Genomic DNA, 17,549 nt, shown 5'->3' with positions numbered 1-17,549 from the left:
CGCTCGCTTAATGCTAATATTTGACCAAGAAGCGCTTTTTTTCTTCCTCAATCGCGCTAATGATCAAAGATCATCCGTCCGAGGCGGCACGCGTGCTTTGATCGAAATGATTTAAGATCGATGACGAGGACGACACCAAAATAGTGATGATCGCGTTGTCATCATGTGTGCAAACACATTGTTCAATGCATATTTCATGTTCATTTTTATGTGTGTTTTACTGCAATTTGTAAGGTATTCTTGGTTTGATGAACTGTGAGAGTGTGTGTGTGCGTGTGTGTGTTTTTGTTTTTGTTGCTCCTTTTCATTATTTCACTATTATTGTTTCAATAAACACTTCCTTTTGCTTACTGCTTCGGCTACATTCAATCTTGTCTTGTAATGTTGTCCTCTTCTCCTCTAACGAACCATTCCACTGCATGTGTGTTGCGTGTTGCGTTAAGTATTGTTTATGTATGATTCCTGTCCTGTTACTGTCCTCGATCATTAACGTTCTATTTAAGATCAGGAAGAAAACCCTCTACTTAGAGTGATGGGTGTAAGTGTGAGTGTTTTTATTTTATTTGGAGAGGTATAGTACAACACGCACTCTCAATTCATCCCTCGCATCCAGCGCACACACACACAAATACAATATGCAAGATATAATATATATATGATCATCAATAAACACTTTCAACGGCACTATCACGTGCGTGCATGATCACCGTCCGCTCTTACCCTATAAATCCTCATACTTGTATGGCTGCTGCTGGTGTAAAGTTGTTTGTTTGTGTTGGTTTTTGTTTTTTCTTGTTCAAATTCCAATTTTCATGGTTTTGTTGTTTAGTCTACTATGTTGTGTATGTGTGTGTGTGTGTGTGTGATTTTTTTAATTCTTTCCTCTTCTGCATATACTACTTATTTGTTCTCGTTTCTTGCTTTTTTAACTGTCTCTTTCAGGTTCACTTTCGAGCTGTTTTGACTTTTAATTCACTCTACATGTCTGTTTTGTTTCTTTTGTTTTTTTTTGTGTATGTGCGCCTTTTACCCTTCACTGCACCTTCCCACAAGAACCGACGTGGTACGTTGTAAATCCTACTCAATAAATGGGCATTGTATGTGTGGTGGGTAGCTTGCTGTAATACACGATCTGGCTTCACTCCGTTCTGTATGTGTTCTGACTATCTGTCATCGTTGTCAGATTATACCGCGCTCTAGCAAGGAGCGGAATAAAGCCGAGCTCTTACAACACATACCACATCTCCCTTTTTTCCGAATAATGAACGATAAATACAATTCCCCAAATTATTTATTTACTATTTGATTTCATCTGATTATTTCACCCAATCTCTTACTCTATGATAGGAACCTAGCGGGACGTTTAATTTCTCGTTTCGGACGGGAGAGTGTTCTCGGTATCTCTTCGGTCGTTGGTTCATTAAAACCTACTCCTTCCTCCTGGTTATCCACCACCCTCTCACAACCATCCCTATGATCGTCTGGGTCCTTGTACTCTTTTAGGTGGCTCGAATTCCTGTCATATAATTTCCCGTTTTGCTCATCCTGTACTGTTACGCGAGAACCTTGCTTCTCAATTACTTTTGCAATCTGTGGTCCAAAGGGTGTACTCAGTTTGTTGCCTGGCATTGTATTCCTCAATAGGACTCTATCTCCTACTATTATATCAGACGGTTTTGCTTTGCGTCGTTGATCTTCTGTCACTCTTCCCTTTTCCTTCATACATGTGTCTCTATCCCTGTAATCAGACATTGGTAATGCAGATCCGGTACTGATGTCTCCCAATGATGGTATTTTTGTCCGGATATTTCGGTTGAACATCAACTCACTCGGTGTTTTCCCTGTGGTGCTGTGTGGAGTGGCGTAGTACATGGAGAGATACGCCCCCAAATCTTTTTTCCAATCCCCGTTCTGAGCCTGGCTTATCTTCAGCCTTTTTAGCAAAGACCTGTTCTGGCGTTCAACCAGACCATTTTCTTGCGGCCAATATGGGGTTGTCTTGTTAAGCAATATTCCTCGCTGTTTGCAATAGTTGTCAAAATAATTGCTCACAAATTGCCTTCCATTGTCGAGTGTTATGGTTCTCGGATAGCCAAGACGCACAAATATTCGTTCAAGTCGTTCAGATGTTTCAATCGCTGTAATTTTCTTAACAATTTCGACCTCTTTGTACCGACTGAAGTAATCAATGATTACTAGTAGATAATCACCAGTTGGTAGTGGGCCCAAAAAATCGATTGCTACATCTACCCAAGGCTTATGTGGTAGTGGCCTTCGCTTCATGGGCTCCGGTTTATCTGGTTGGCTGACCAATTGGCAGCCTGAGCAGCTGCTAACCAGTCGAGCAATAGCTTCATCCATTCCTGGCCACCAGCAAGTACATCGCAGTCGTTGTTGCATTTTAGTGCGTCCAGGATGCCCTTCGTGTGCCAGTTCTAGCATTCTTTGCCGGATAGCTTTCGGTATTACTAGTTTGCTACCGCGGACTACTAGGTCTCCAACTGTTCCGAGTTCCAATCGAAATGCTTGGTAAGGTTTCAGTAGTTCATCTGTATAATTCCACGCACCTCTTTCCAAACACTCCTTAAGAGCCCGCATTTCGGCATCATTCGAAGAAGCAATCTCTACCTCTTGCACATCGATTGCAGCATTTTCCATCACGCTGCGGATATATACTGTAGAATCTGGATCAAATTCTGATACTTCAGTAGGACTTGACAACCGAGACAGAGGATCAGCTATATTCGTTTTTCCTTTCCGATAAATTACATCATAGCTAAAAGCCTGCAGCCTTAAGACCCAACGCTCAATCCGCAAACAAGGAGAAGATGTGGGGCTAAAGATAGCCTCTAGAGGTTTATGGTCCGTTTCCAGCTCGAATCGTATTCCGAATAGATAGATTTGGAACCGTTCCACGGCCCATACTAACGCTAGTGCCTCCTTTTCTGTTTGTGCATACCGTTGCTCGGTACTCGTTAGGCTCTTGCTGGCATAAGCTATTACTTTAGGCTGCTCGTTCTGGAACTGAAGGAGGACGGCTCCTAACCCTACTGGGGACGCATCTGCCACTACTCGGGTTTTTAGATGAGGATCAAAATGGGCTAATCTTTCGACGTTAGAAACTAACCGGATCAGTTCGTTAAATGCTTTGTTCTGGTCTCGCTCCCAAACGAATTCGGCGTTGTTCTTTGTTAATTCGCGTAGTGGGAATGAAACTGTGGCTAAGTTTGGAATGAACGTTCCCACGTAAGTAATTAATCCCAGAAAACTCCGAACCTCTTCACAATTTTTGGGTGGCCGAAAGCTTCTTATTGCTTCAATTTTGTTTAGTGCAGGGAGCATTCCGTTCTGGTTAAAACGTTGGCCAACGAATTCGATTTCTGTGAGTTTGAAAACGCACTTAGATTGATTAAGTAAAATGCCATATTCCTCAATCTTTTCCATCACTTTCTCTAGTGCTAAATCGTGTTCGGTCTCAGTTTTTCCCGTAACTATGATATCGTCGATAAAATTGACTGTGTTTGGACAGTCGGCCAAAACTTGTTCCAATATTTTTTGGAATTTCTCTGGAGCGCATGAAATCCCAAACATCATTCGTTTATAACGATAAAGTCCACGGTGGGTGATAAAAGTTGTGAGAGTTTTACTTTCTTCATCGAGCAGTAGTTGATGAAAAGCATCCTTTATGTCAAGGCGAGAAAAGTATTTAGCACCATTCATTCTCCAACGTATGTCTTCTATGGTTGGTAGTGGATGCGTTTCTCGCAAAATTGCTTTATTAACTTGCCGCATGTCTATGCAAAGCCGAATACTTCCACAATCTTTTACAACTATCACCATGGGTGAAACCCAGCTGCTCGGTTCCGATACTTTCTCTATTATGTCTTTAGCGACCAACTCGTTTAGTTTACTATCAACTTTATCTAGCATGGGCAAAGGCAATCGTCGGAGTCGCTGAGCTACGGGTGTCACCGTCTTATCAATTGGAATGTGGATGCTGACTCCACGAATTGAGGGGAACGCGCGAAATGTTTCAACCTGGTTGATTGATTCATGCTGGCTAGGTAATCCAACATATAATACTCCAAGCTGTTTTGCGGTGATTTTTCCCAAAAGTGGTTGTGGACCATTTTTAACTACGTAAAATTTGGAAATTGTACGGAGTTCTTTCAACCCGTCCGCAATAGCTATTTCCGCCTCAAACATCGTAATTATTTCTAAACAATCGGTCTGAGCGTATGCCTTGAACTTCCGATCCGGACTCCGTGCCTCGCCAATGATCTTGACTTGGTTATTCCTCATTGACGCCCACGTTCTATCGTCTATGATATTCGATTGGACTCCAGAATCAATTTGCATCTCGATAAGGATACCGCCTACTTTCGCCCAGATCAATTCGTCTGAATCGTTTGCCGAAGATACCATCTCCACTAATTCACACTCAAGAGGTTCATTTCCGTCATCCTGGATTGCGTGAATTTTCCTTGCAAACTTTGCCGTTTTCTTATTTAGTTCCGAATCATTAAAGTGCCCTCCGAACGGCCTCTTTTGCATTCTTTGATTCGTATGTAGTCTATTTGAAGTTTGTCCAGCATTTGAGTAGCATACAACAGCGAAATGACCTCGCTTGCCACATTTTGCGCACGTTTTGTCTCGTGCCGGGCAAGATTGTTGCCCATGGGTACGACCACAGAATCGACACAATGTTTTTATATGATGGATGTGTTGGTTATCTATTTCAAAAGATTTGCTCCTACCGCTCATTTGTTCGTTGGCAACTCGGGATGTTTCATACGAATTTATTTGTTTAATGACTTCGTCCAGAGACAAGTTTTTTTCTTGCAGAAGTTTGACTCGCAAATTTGCCGGTACAAACTGAAGCACTTTGTCAATGATTGCAATCCCTGCACTCTCTGCCGCAGTTGCCCCGAAATTGCACTTGGAGCCATGAGCTTGGGCACGCATTACAAATTTCTCTAGCGTTTCTTCCGGCTCCGGTTTCATTGACCAAAACAAAAATCTCTCGTGTGCTTCGTGTCTTTGTGGAGCGAAATATTCATCCAATTTAAGAATAGCAATCTCGTATGGGTCTACGCCCTGGTCTACGTCCGCCTCTACATCTGCATCTGGAATGCTGAAAAATATTTCTTGCAGCTCGAGAGAACCACAAGTTAAAAGTAAATTCTTTTTCTCCGTTCCGTCCACTATCTTCGCCGTACGCAACCAAATTTCGAACCCCCGTTTCCACGTCGTCCATTTTGTTCGCCGCTCGGTTAGGGGAACGCCTGCTAACGACAGTGGTGGTAAATTCCCAAATAATTTGTTTGGTTCCATCGCTGATTCCCTGAAATGAAGCAGGTTGTGAATACGATCAAGTATTCAATTAGTTCACTATTTCATGACAGATTCATGACTCTTTCCCGAGTCATAACTATTAATATCGAGTATTTCCTTTTTTTCCTCGCTCTCTAGACGCGCATTTATTAAATTCTCTTCCTTCCTTTTCTTCGCTTTTTTTTCCGCTCTCTAGACGCGTACTTATTTGATTCTCTTTCTTCCTCTTCTTCATTTTCCACTACCGCTTCCAGACGCGGCTCATTAAAGGCATCTTCAATTATTTCATCCGCTTGCAAGACGCGGCCTTGCTGTTTTCAAGACACAGCGCTTTTTATAGATCTTATAATTTTGCCTTTCGCTTCCATAACGCTTCACTGCTGTTTGCTTGACACAGCTCTTTCTACACATCTCTTTTGTTTTTTTCCCCGAGGCGGCCATTCTGTTTTCTCGACACAGAGCATTCACTTATCCTTTTGTCTTCCTTTGTACTCCGCATAACCCAAGCCAGCACTAACACTATGATGCTTTCAACGCTTTATTTCATTTCTGCTCTTAATCTTTCTTTTCCCCATTTCTTTCGTCCTTCTCTGATAACTTACCCTATTTTATTTCAATTCAAATGCTTCAATCTCGTGTTGCAAATAGGAATAAAGAAAATTAATCCTGTCCTCGTCGCCAATTTGTGGTGGGTAGCTTGCTGTAATACACGATCTGGCTTCACTCCGTTCTGTATGTGTTCTGACTATCTGTCATCGTTGTCAGATTATACCGCGCTCTAGCAAGGAGCGGAATAAAGCCGAGCTCTTACAACACATACCACAGTATGTATCACATATAAATTGTACAAAAAACCTATCCTACCACAAGGAATGCATTTTACTTTTAACACCTCTTTTATCTCGTTCGCTTTCCCACTTTCTTCATTGCAAACAGTTTGTCTTTAATTTTTCTTCTTTTTTTGTATTTGTTTGTTTTGCGAAATGTGTACTTTATCGCATCAATATAATATATACACACACACACATTCATACATACTGTGTAGAAAGTTTGTGGTAAGTATTTTCCTTTTCTATTGTATCTATTGCATCTCTCCCTTCTGTTCTCTTGCTCTCTACAACAATTCGCTATGGTGGTGTGTTTATGCAAAAAAGAGTAAACTCCAAACGACAGAAACTGTCAACTTTTGCTACGGAGTCTTTTAGTACGTTTGAGTGTTTGTTTGTTGTAGGTTTTTTTTTGTAGAACACAGTTTAGTTAGTAGTAGACAACATGAAAAGGGTGGAAAGAGGGTGTTAGGGTGCTGGTGATGCTGGTGAAGCTAGTTTGTGCTTTAGTTTAATAAGTGAATACGTTAGCCTCGATCGGGGTTGTTAGGTGGTGGTCCGGAACAATCGGGGTGACACTGTGGGCACCAGTTTTTGCAATCGAAGGCGCGTCGCCGTCGTCGTCGTGTTGCACTAATTTTGGGCGCAAAAATATTGTACAAAAATATATGTAACGCTTCTGTACTATCTCTTTCTCTCTCTCTCTATCTCCGCTATTTGGCGCTGGTGTTTCGAATATGCTTTGCAAGCTAATAATTTTGAGACGCCGTTGTAGTACACGATCTTGTCTTATACGCGCATGTGGATGGGGGGGGGACTCTTAAACTAAATGTGATCAAAAGTACTCTTCTACACATACAGAGGACCATCAGGGTGCGAGAATGTGAATAGGGCCGCAACAGATCGAAACGTTCAAAACTAATAATACTAACATACACGTCCATCCACAGCTTACAGACAGGCGCTTCTTCTACAGTGAACAATGTGTTTAGTCTTTTAGGTTTTCTCGCCCTATTTTAATGCACCATTTTTTTTTGCTACATCCTCTGCACTGGGAGTAGTTGTGTGCGGGCGATGCGCATCCGCATCGAATACTTAATTTCCTCATGTATACACTACGTTTATATCACAATGAAAAACTCAAATTACACTATATAGAATAGCTACTAGTACTGTTACTATTGCTACTGCGCTACTGCTAATACCACTACTACTGAGCCACTGGGCACTGGGTTTGCTTGCATTTCCTATTCCCGGCAGAATTCGATGGCACCACCCGCATCGAACGAGTCGGTGTGGCCACCGACATACAATTCCTACAATGCTAAGTGTGTTTCAAATGTGCATTGTTGTTGTTGTTGTTGTGCGCTACTGACGGTTTGTTCAACATACGTAGACATATCACACATATCCCTAGATTTGTGTATTGCGCTTACGAGCAAAACAAAAAAGAAAGACACTTTCCTAGTTGCAGTTGCTCTGTGTGTGCTCTCTTCCCATCCGTGTGCGTAAGTTCCTACCGTTCGGTGATGATTGGTGATGATACATTTTAAGTAATACTTCGTCGCACAGCAGCTCCAAAACAGGTTGACCTCTTTTACTTTTGCAACGATTTTAGATCGATCATTGGGCATAATTATTTGTTCTTGCTTTTTCCTATTGCTTTGCGATGCCTAATTGCGATAATGTGCCGCATGCAGCACTTTTCGAACCATTGTTTGCTCTCACTTTCTGCAGATGTGAAACTATATGTATCATCATTATTCGAGACATAATTTCAACTGAGTAAGTATGATCCGTACAGCAATTGGGTTTATCAATAGTTTCTTAGCACAAAAAAATACACTCCTGATTGTATGACTTTAAAGATTTGTAAACAAAAGAATGATAATAATACTACGCGAAAACACGGGGTAGAAATACTGATTTTGAATTTTAGCACAGGAAACTGTCGCACTTTTCTGCGCACTTTTTACGTTGATCTACAACGAATCAAAGTGTAAAGTAATGAATTATTACAATCTCTTTCAGGGAGCTCTAGCAGGAGAGCAATCTAAATACTATTATCAAGCAGCACTTTGCCCGCTCAAACCGCATCACGAATGAAAGCACGGCCCGAAAATACACCTCGTATCAGCAAGAACACTTTGGTGATGTAAATTAATCTCCAAAAATTTCTACTAAAACAAAATCACGAGAAATTGATCAGGAATCGTCAAAATTAGACTAAAAAAAACGATCGCTGTTGAACGCCTTGTTCCTTAGCGAATTGCACTCTGCCAGTTAAAGTTATGAAAGTCCAATAAAATGGCCAAAAGCTGATGACGACTTCTGTGGCGCATCACTGTGCTGATGATCCCCGACCAAAGGATAGTGATCCGAGAAACGATACAAAACCGCTGAGCACCGGATAGAACTACTGTGATGTGTTTGTGTGTAACTAACCCGAGAGCAAAACAGACGCCACGTACGGTTCATTCCCGCTCTAGTTTTCATGACTACCGTCGATGAGGGACTCGTGCTGCTCCTCCAGATCCGGTATTCGTACAACGTTCGCTTTCCGGCAGTTCCACAGCCGCCGGTACATTAACTTGCCGAACTTTAGCAGCGGATCACAGTCATCAAACTTCACCAGAAAGGCCACCAGCACCAGCGAAAGGAACATGGGCAGTGAGCCGAGATAGAACAGTAGCGGGTAGGTTTTACCGTGCAGCACCATGTCGAACAGCATCGCCAGCGGTATCTGTAGCGATATGGCGACCGTGCCGATAAGGGATGACGTTAGAAAGCAGCCCCTGTGTGCCGGAAAGGCAAAAGAAAGAAACAATAACAATCAATAAATCACACGTTAAAGTGACCAATCAAAGGCCATTCCGATTGCACCTACCATAGCCACAGTGCCTCGGACAGTACCGTGCCGATGAGCCCGTTCAGAAACAGAACAATAAACTGTCGCCGGGAGGGTAGCTCGAACACTTCGAGCTGGGAAAAGTTTAGCACAAAAAGCAGCGGCCACAGCAGCAGCAAATTCCACAGCCCCACAAAGCCAAAAAACAGGGGAATGCTGATCTTTTCTTCCGTGTCGCTTTTGCGCTTGACTAGCACCAGATAGGACGCGTAGAAGAATGCACTCAGCAGGGCGAGCACGATGCCGCGTGACATTTTCGGCTGATCGATTTCCGACATCGAAACCATTACCTGCGCAATGAATCATGAGTCACATATTAGCTGGGGCCATAGGGTTTGGCCTTTTCTGCCTCGGTTACAGCTACACTTACCGCGCCGGAAATGCTCAACAGCACGGCGAAACACTTCGAGAAGGTAAACTTATCCCCACAGGACGATGGGAACATGGCGGCAAGGATGAGGGTGAAAAAGCTCGAGCTAGAACTGAGCAGCGTTACCATTGCCGTTTCACTCGGCTCCAGTGCCAGCTGGAACATGTAGTTGGCAATAAACCACTGAAAGAGAAGGCAAATGGGAAGCAGGAAAACGGAAATTAACGTAATCATATGCCTTATTGCAGGTCCACACAGCCGGTGGCATCACCATCTTACCAGCACACAGAACAGTAAAGCCGTTCGAGCCGTTTTGTGGTGTGATTTTTGTCGATGAACTCGGAGGCTGGCTGCGTACGAGAGCCGCGACATCAGCGCTTCGGACGCTTCGTGCGGAGACATTTCGCGTACTTCCGCCACCTTGCTGAACCGTACGCTGCGTATGCTGGAGTCATCGCTTTCCGTGCCGGACACTTGGGCGTCCGTTTTGATGGGAACGAATGAGGAGTCACTCTGCATAGGGAAGGGGAAAAGAAAGCAATAAAACAAACGTCCATTGTGCGAGGCGAGCGAACGAACGATGTAAGTGGGGGGCGGGCTAACTCACCAAACTGGACGTTCCATTAGCGTAGTATCCTTCGTCCTCCTCGATTGTGTCCATCAGCTGCGGCGGGTGGGCAGAACGAGCCGTTAATTTCTATTCACGATGCAGTGACTTTATGGGCCCCGTCAAGGGAGTGTGGAAATACATATTAGCCTAATTCTTACCGAGTAATTCCCATTGCGGTTGCAGCTCTCCTTCCACGGTGCTATCAGGCCGAGCACTATCAGGTATATGGTGAACATAGACGCCTTGAAGTACGTGCAGAAGAACGGTTTGTCGTAGTTTTCATTTTCGTACAGAAACTGGAAACGGTGATGCAAAAGTAGGAAGAAAAAAACGAGGAATCCACATTAAATTATTGCCACACGCCTATGGGCGTTCTCAGGGCGCCAGAACAATCACAACGGGGCAAGAGACCCCGGGGTCTAATTAAAACGGGGGTTGAAATGGTGGCGTTGTTTTGCTATTACCGACCTTGGTTAGTTCGCTCGACGAAACCCATATAATATCGACCAGCACCAGTAACACTATTCCGAGCACTAGCTTTTGTGCTTTGTTTAACATGTTTTCGCCCTGTTCGGTTTACGCACCACGTGCACCACACCACGTGGTGGTATATTGTGGTATTTGGGGGAACGGTTGCGACGATCGGTTAACAAATGTCCACTGTTCCCTTCTGGTCGCCCTCCCGCTACCAACTCTGGCTATCTCTTAAAAACTTTACGTCCGATCTTCTCTTATTAGCGACCCGATTTGATGCCGTCCTATAGCGAGCGGATTAGCGTCGATTTTTTACGAACATTCGTCATTTCCGGTGCGTGTGTGTGTATGTGATTAAAATTCCTGCGTATTGTTAGCTTATTATTCGGCTCCTGTATTCCCCCTGTAATTGATCCAAACAGATGATTTTGTTAGTGACAAATACATTATGCGTTTCAATTGATTTTGAATATAAACATTGTTATAGAATGGCAATACCACTTGCCCGGTGGGCATTGTTTATACAAGTTATATTAAACACCAGGACAATTCCAATCCCGAAGAACATATTAGTGTCCCTGTCAATCAATCTCTTCCGTGGTGTTATCAAAGCAACCATATGTTCACCAAAATTTTCACCGCTGCGCAACATTTCACATTTTCACCAAATCACCATGTTCGTGCTTCCATTTTCATCGCAAATTTTCCCACCCAACCGATGTCTGCCTGTGCCACAGGCCGAGTAAAAGTAAGTAATTACGGAATCCTAAACGAAAACACATCCAAAAACGTACCACCACCGTCACAATAATTTCCCGGTGTTTACACTTTTCTGAGGTGCTTGACCTCGGGACAACACTACGCTTCCAGAGGTACCGGTTGGCATTGGAGGCATTTCGCGGTCGTTTATTATGCCCTGCACCAGGCCCACCACGAGACGAGCCGTTTTTTGTGCTGTTCGCGCGACTATTTGCACAGTTCAGCTCAGTTGATCTTGTCCACCCCGCAATCAGCAACACCACACCACACAACCAACCCAGCCAGCCCAAAGGAGGGATGGAGGAAGGGCGGCGATATCAATGTAAACTTTGACGGGCAAATTACACTCATTCAGTTTGTCACTGCACTGTTTTTCGAAGTGTTGTTTTCCACTGGTCTCGCACACGCTGTTTCTGTGTTGCACGTACTCTTGGAGCAGGACTTTGGGATGAGGAGGGGCACTAATTTATGTCCCATATGATATGCGAGTGACAGCCTCAAACAACAAAGGTTCCAGCTCCGGGAGCAACCGTGCGTGTGTGTGTGTGCGCGCGTTGTGTGTCCGGTGAGGTGAACTCTGGGAGTGAACTGCGACGTGCCGGGGGATGGTTTCGCTGTTATCGTTCTCTATCCGTTCCTTTTACGACTGGCGTCATCGTGACGTTGGCTGCTGCTGCTGGCGGTCCTCCGAATTCAGTGAAACGGCGGAATGTTTACTTTGGCGTGACGTAGCCTCTTCCCCGGAACATCACGAGAGTCGCACCGAGTCGTGCCGATGAACGCAGAACGCCGATAAAGGGGCCGGTGGGCGAAAAACACGATGACCCATCACTTCCAGCCAACATTGGCACCTTCTTCTTTCGCCTCCCGCAGAGGGAAAGTACAATGATATGCGTAGCACCGTTCGATATCCGTCACGATATTACATCGATCGGGGGCGACACTGGGGAGAAAACTACGATAGTAGTAAAGCTAGAATCTAACTCCATCATGATGCAAAACCTTCGCCGAAGACCTCGAGCACTGTGCTAATGGAAAGTGTAAATAAAACCCATCGGCTACCCACAGAAGAGACACAAACACACTCCATCGACGACCGTATGGAAATGGGAGGAAGATTTTGCACACAACACTCGACGGCGTCGTAGCACACCAGCAGCAACCGTAAGTACCCGATCGGTTGATTGTTGACTTATGTAACGGAGGAACAAACCTTCGAGCACAATTTATCCTAAAACAATTCACTGGGACACTTGTGCGAACGATAAAACACCTAAAAACCGGGCGATAGTGCGACTTCGACGAATTATTGTTTTTTTGTTTTGCCTGTGTCTGTTGTGTTGAAGTTACATGCCCCCAGCTCTGCAATGTCGGTGTGAAAGAGAGCGCAGACGCGCGTGTTGACAAGGCTGTGTTGACGGATTGAAACGGTTTTGAAAGATGAATTTGAATTCCATGTCAAATTATGACCGTTATTATTTCGATAGTTGTTTGCAATTTTGTTTTTATTGTTTACTTTAAATGCAGAGTAATATGAATAATTGATATTGTATTCTAAAAACAATAGATTGTGTAGGGTTTTTTGAAGAGAGAATCATAAAACGTTGGATTGATAAGAGTCCAGTGTGCAACGGTTCATCTCGTTAGACATTTGATTTCTGGCATCCCTTCGGGAACGGATTTTTAAATATTGCGTGTTGGGATAGGAAAAGGTACAATGAATGCATCTTTTAAAAGCTTTATTCATCATTGTAAAAGGTAAGAAATATAATTGTTAAACACATAGTTATAAATCTGTTGAGTACTTTCATATTTTTAAGTATAAATCGATATTATTTAGGCAGGAATGGGAGCTTGCTCGTAAAAATCGGGTTCATCTTCTGCTCCTTCGTTCGGTTGACTGCTGTCCAGCTAAAAATAATCAATGTTATTTTGTGATGCAATTGCATTAAAATAGGCTAATTAAAATCCTTACCGCTCGCAACTCAAGGGGCGTGAAAAACTTCTCCATCTGTATCCGAATCGGCACCATGAATATCAGAAAGGACGGGAATGCCATTGCAAATGGTGATGATTTCACGGCTAGCATAACGGCTAACGCTAGTACCTGTATGAAGGTGAACAGATGCATCTTCCACATCCGAACACGTCGCACAAATGGCACTTGTGGATGATGTTTAACTGGCATCAGGAACAAGCGCAATCTGTTTAGGAAAAGCCAGAACGATCATTGGTCAAATGCTCACTGAACAGTTTTCCCTGTCATTTGTATGCTTACCGCTCGAACAACTGCACTCCGCTCATGGAAGCAATGCCCAAGTAGAGAAAAACACCAAACAGCACAGACATCGGGATCAGGCGCAAGATCGGAGCCATTACTACTGAAAGACCCACCAAGACCGATACCACAAAACCCGATACTCGTTGCTCCTTCACGTCCGCGATGTGTGGCGCATCTCCTGGTGCATGAGTCCTGTGGAAAAGGTTCCCCAATTAATCTCTGCTTCTACACTCAACTTTGTTTATAATAATCCTACCTAGACATGATAGTAACGGCTGACACGTGTGATACCGATCGGACCGTAGCAGCACTATGCCACGGCATACCGAAGAACCCACACACGGTGTTAATGACACACAGCAACACAACGTCCATGTGCAAACCGGAACCTTTCTTCAGCCCCCGCTCAGGCTTATCGACGATCAGCTCCGCAATGTGTGTCTCCATGAAGATCAGAATGTACATCAACAGTGCGGGAATACTTGCCAAGAATGGCAACCAGCTGGGAACGCCACCCATCGGAATAAGCCATCCACGGCGTGTTTGATCGCTCGGTGAGAGACCCTCGGGTACGCTTAGCTTCTCCGTGTACACCTGTGGCGTCAGGTAGTCAACTAGTACGAATATGGCGATCGAGATCGGCACTCCAAAATCACCGAGCGCACGCCGCGCAGTACGCCCCAGGAAGTGTGAGTTACGGAACAGCTTCAGGTAGTAGGCCAGCGAGAATGTTCCAAACATGAGGATGGTGCAGAAAAGCGCCGTATTTGGTTGGTTCCTGGGCCCCCTAGTATCTTCCGGAATGAGCAGGTGATCAATGTTTGAGGCGAGTCCCAGCGTTCCATTCACGACCATTGTTAGGTTATTTTCGAGCAATCCAATCGAAGTAGTGCCATTGCTCACCTCCAGACAAGGCATCGGTAGAAGGGGCGCAACAGTTATATTCTTGTACACATACTCAGACAACAGTGGATGTCGAACATACACAGATACAAGCTTTATGGTGGTTTCAAAGATGAACAGTAGCGTGATTAGGGCGGAAAAGATTTCCTGCGTAAAGCGAGTGAACATTCGCACGTACACACTACCCTCGAACGCGGACACGAGCAAAGCGATCACCACCAGCCAACATCCAACATACACGCGCACCGTAAGGAAGTTGAAGTCGTTCGAGATACAGAACTGATTCAGTGCCTCATCGAACAGGACAAGCGGACCGGTCGTGCCAATGATGAGCAGTGGCTGTCCGGCAAGCAGATGAAACACCATACCGAATATCGCATCTGATAGCAGAGATTCCGAGATGCCGATCAGATTGTCGGTTTTATCCGAACACAACCCTCCGAAGGTGATGGCCGTTGAGAGGGCCGCAAAGTACATGAAGATGGTCGCCGCCAGCGTTTCCGTGTTGAGTCCATCCATAATGTCGCTCTTGTACATCGGGTAGCGACGCTTGATGTCGTTGATCACTCCACCCCACAGACGGTTGGTCTTCTCCAACGGGTTATTGGGCGGTTTCTTCCCATCACTCCCACCATCACCACCACCACCACCACCACCAACCGTCAGGAGCTTCTTCTCCTCTTCGCTCGTGACCAGCGATGGCTGCTTACTCTTAATCATCTCGTCCAGTGCTTTCTTCTTGCGCAATCGGATCATGTCGCTTCTGGCCTTGAGCTCCTCGAACGGCAACAGTCCCTGACGCTCCCATTTGCTCGGTGGCAGCACGATCGAGTCTTCCAGGAAGTCATCGATTGCGGACAGCAGCTCTTCCCGATCGTCCGCCTTATAGGCGATGTCGTGGAAATGCTCGTTCGACATGAGTGTTGCAATCGACCGGCCAACCTCATGGTAGTCCAGGTCGGTTTTTTTAGGCCCAAGCAGAAGAAACAGAAAGCGCACGGGGATCGGTACCTCCGTAATGCTCGGCATCGGAATACCTTCCGCCAGCCGTACGAAGGCGATCGTTGGCTGCTCGAGAAAGTCGACAGTACCGACGAGGACGGTCGTGGCTTCGGCCCCCTCGGGAATGCGCTTCAGAATTGTGCACATCTTGATGTCTTCCTGGGAAGAGGTGTAGGATTCGTCGTTGATGTTGAGTCTCATCTCACTTTGGCCACCATTGATCTCGACTACCGGTATGATGCGTGGTTTTCTGCTGTCATTCTTCACACTCTAAGCGTTGGTGAAGAAATATGAAGATTGTAATAAGCTCGAAATTTTGTAGCTCACATTGGATAGCACAATGTCCAAAAAAATATGAAATTATCACACTCACCAGAATGCTCGTGAAGCTGCTTAACCTCCGCCTCGAGCCGTAGAAGATTCCACCGTGCGTGTTCTCGTTGACATGCCGATGGCGCAGCAGCAGTGCCCGTGCGATGACCGGCTTATCATCCTCATGGATCAACTCACGAGCGACCATCTAAAAGAAGGGAGTATTTGCTGTTCTTACTAGAGAACCGGGTGCGCTACGTACTCCTAACGAACCTGCTCCACTACGCGATGCGCAACTATGGACAAGTCATTTGCCTCTAGGTTCATCAGGACGACTCCCGTCTCGAGACAGTGGCGTAGATTCAGCAACGAGTGAAACGACAGGGCGGCAACGTGTGGCCGGCCCCACCGATCGGCTCCCTCCTCCAAGTTCTCCTCGTACTTGATCCAGCGGGCCGTCTGCTTCCATTCCTGATTTTCTCCGCTGCCGGTCAGCTCGTTCAGCTGCACAAACACCTTGTGGTTTGTATCGTTAGCCTTATCCGACTCATTGATTTGGGCGCATGAGCTATTGATACTTCGGCTGGCGTTCTAGCAAAATTGTGAGAAATTAGGGACAAGGACAAAAGTGAATAAGCAACGTAAACTTCATTTGTTGTCGTACACTATCCCTGCAATTGTTCTTTCAACGTGGTAATTTTCTCGCTCAGAAGTTAGCGAAAATGTAGCCATGGCCAATGCGTAGTTGTCACATGTCACGTGATCATAGGACTAACGATTCCAACTTAATTCCGTTGTCAAGAAACGATAAACAGCACTTACATTTATATAGTGTCTCGCCAGCACACTCGATGCTATCGAGCTTTTACGTCTCATCAAACCGTCCGCGTACGGAATATCGAGGAAATGAGCCATTCTTCACTTGCCACTTGCACTTCACTAAACCACTCGAAGAACAAGACGTTCGTTTGTTCTAAATGTCGAACCAACTTGTCGATCTTTGCGATCTTGCTTCACCAAGCGACGCACCCGAACTGATCGATCGTACCGGCCAGAACCGGCAAACCTTTTTCAATGTTGACCAGGCTCGCCAATCGGTGGCGTCGCGGTGCCAAAATACACGTGACAACCGTGTCGGGTGCATCACGAAATGTTAATATCGCTAATTGAGTAACGCCCTGCCGATCGGCAGATTTGGACACTCCTGGAACCGGTCAAGCCTGTGACGGTGTGGTTGTAATAAAGTGAGTGAGCTATCAAACGTTTTCGTTCGAAATTGTGAGCATATGTGTGTGTGCACGTTACACGCTTTGATTTTTGTGTGACGTATCATTTAGCACCTAGGTACGAATGTGGCACGTTTTGCAATGAAAACAGCACACACAAAGGTGGTCTCTATTTTCGGTTCACGGCGAGCGCCATCAATTATGAAGCGCTGGAGCGTCTGGCAAAGGAAAGGTTCTATTTTAAGGGCTTTTAGGGAGGCTTTTATGGGGAAATCCCGTCACGGGACGGGCGGATACATTCCTCAATCAAACAGAGGAAACCCCCTTTGTTATGTAAAAATGGTTGATATTGCACGACGCATCAAGGGATGTGAAATGGATCTGGAAGCAACGTCCAGAGTATATCTTCGCATTACGCCATCACCTGTTTGAATGCATTCCATTGTTTTATGCACCAGAAAGAAAATTCCATGCGCATGTTACAGACGTACGTAGGATTAGAGTGCAAGTAATAAATGTAATTAAATTGGTAGTGTTTGGTCT

At 45.0% G+C, this 17,549-nt stretch overlaps 2 protein-coding genes across 8 annotated transcripts; both read right to left on the bottom strand.

The window, feature by feature from the left end:
* Positions 1-1,273: 1,273 nt before the first annotated feature.
* Positions 1,274-12,652, bottom strand: LOC1270116 (solute carrier family 35 member F5). 7 transcript variants are annotated; one of them, XM_061648618.1, is made up of 8 exons: positions 12,496-12,652; positions 10,518-10,926; positions 10,208-10,345; positions 10,047-10,103; positions 9,719-9,952; positions 9,440-9,622; positions 9,049-9,359; positions 1,274-8,956 (listed from the first exon to the last, which is right to left on the bottom strand). In XM_061648618.1, the coding sequence occupies exons 2-8, from the start codon at positions 10,605-10,607 to the stop codon at positions 8,647-8,649; spliced, it is 1,323 nt and encodes a 440-aa protein (XP_061504602.1). In that variant the 5' UTR covers positions 10,608-10,926; positions 12,496-12,652; the 3' UTR covers positions 1,274-8,646. The 7 variants fall into 7 exon arrangements, with proteins under 7 accessions (XP_061504602.1, XP_061504603.1, XP_061504604.1 ...); XM_061648619.1 differs by having other exon boundaries at positions 12,349-12,631; XM_061648620.1 differs by having other exon boundaries at positions 12,455-12,631.
* A 353-nt stretch (positions 12,653-13,005) lies between these two features.
* On the bottom strand, positions 13,006-16,825 carry LOC1270117 (anion exchange protein 3). The gene is made up of 7 exons (XM_308789.5): positions 16,603-16,825; positions 16,054-16,371; positions 15,842-15,988; positions 13,820-15,738; positions 13,561-13,755; positions 13,258-13,486; positions 13,006-13,193 (listed from the first exon to the last, which is right to left on the bottom strand). Exons 1-7 carry the CDS (start codon positions 16,693-16,695, stop codon positions 13,119-13,121), a joined length of 2,976 nt encoding a protein of 991 aa, XP_308789.5. The 5' UTR covers positions 16,696-16,825; the 3' UTR covers positions 13,006-13,118.
* Positions 16,826-17,549: the final 724 nt, after the last annotated feature.

Source organism: Anopheles gambiae, chromosome 2 (assembly GCF_943734735.2).
Source record: "Anopheles gambiae chromosome 2, idAnoGambNW_F1_1, whole genome shotgun sequence".
NCBI lineage: Eukaryota > Metazoa > Arthropoda > Insecta > Diptera > Culicidae > Anopheles > Anopheles gambiae.
Note: the sequence above shows the minus strand (reverse complement) of the source record. Positions and strands in the feature narration are given on the sequence as shown.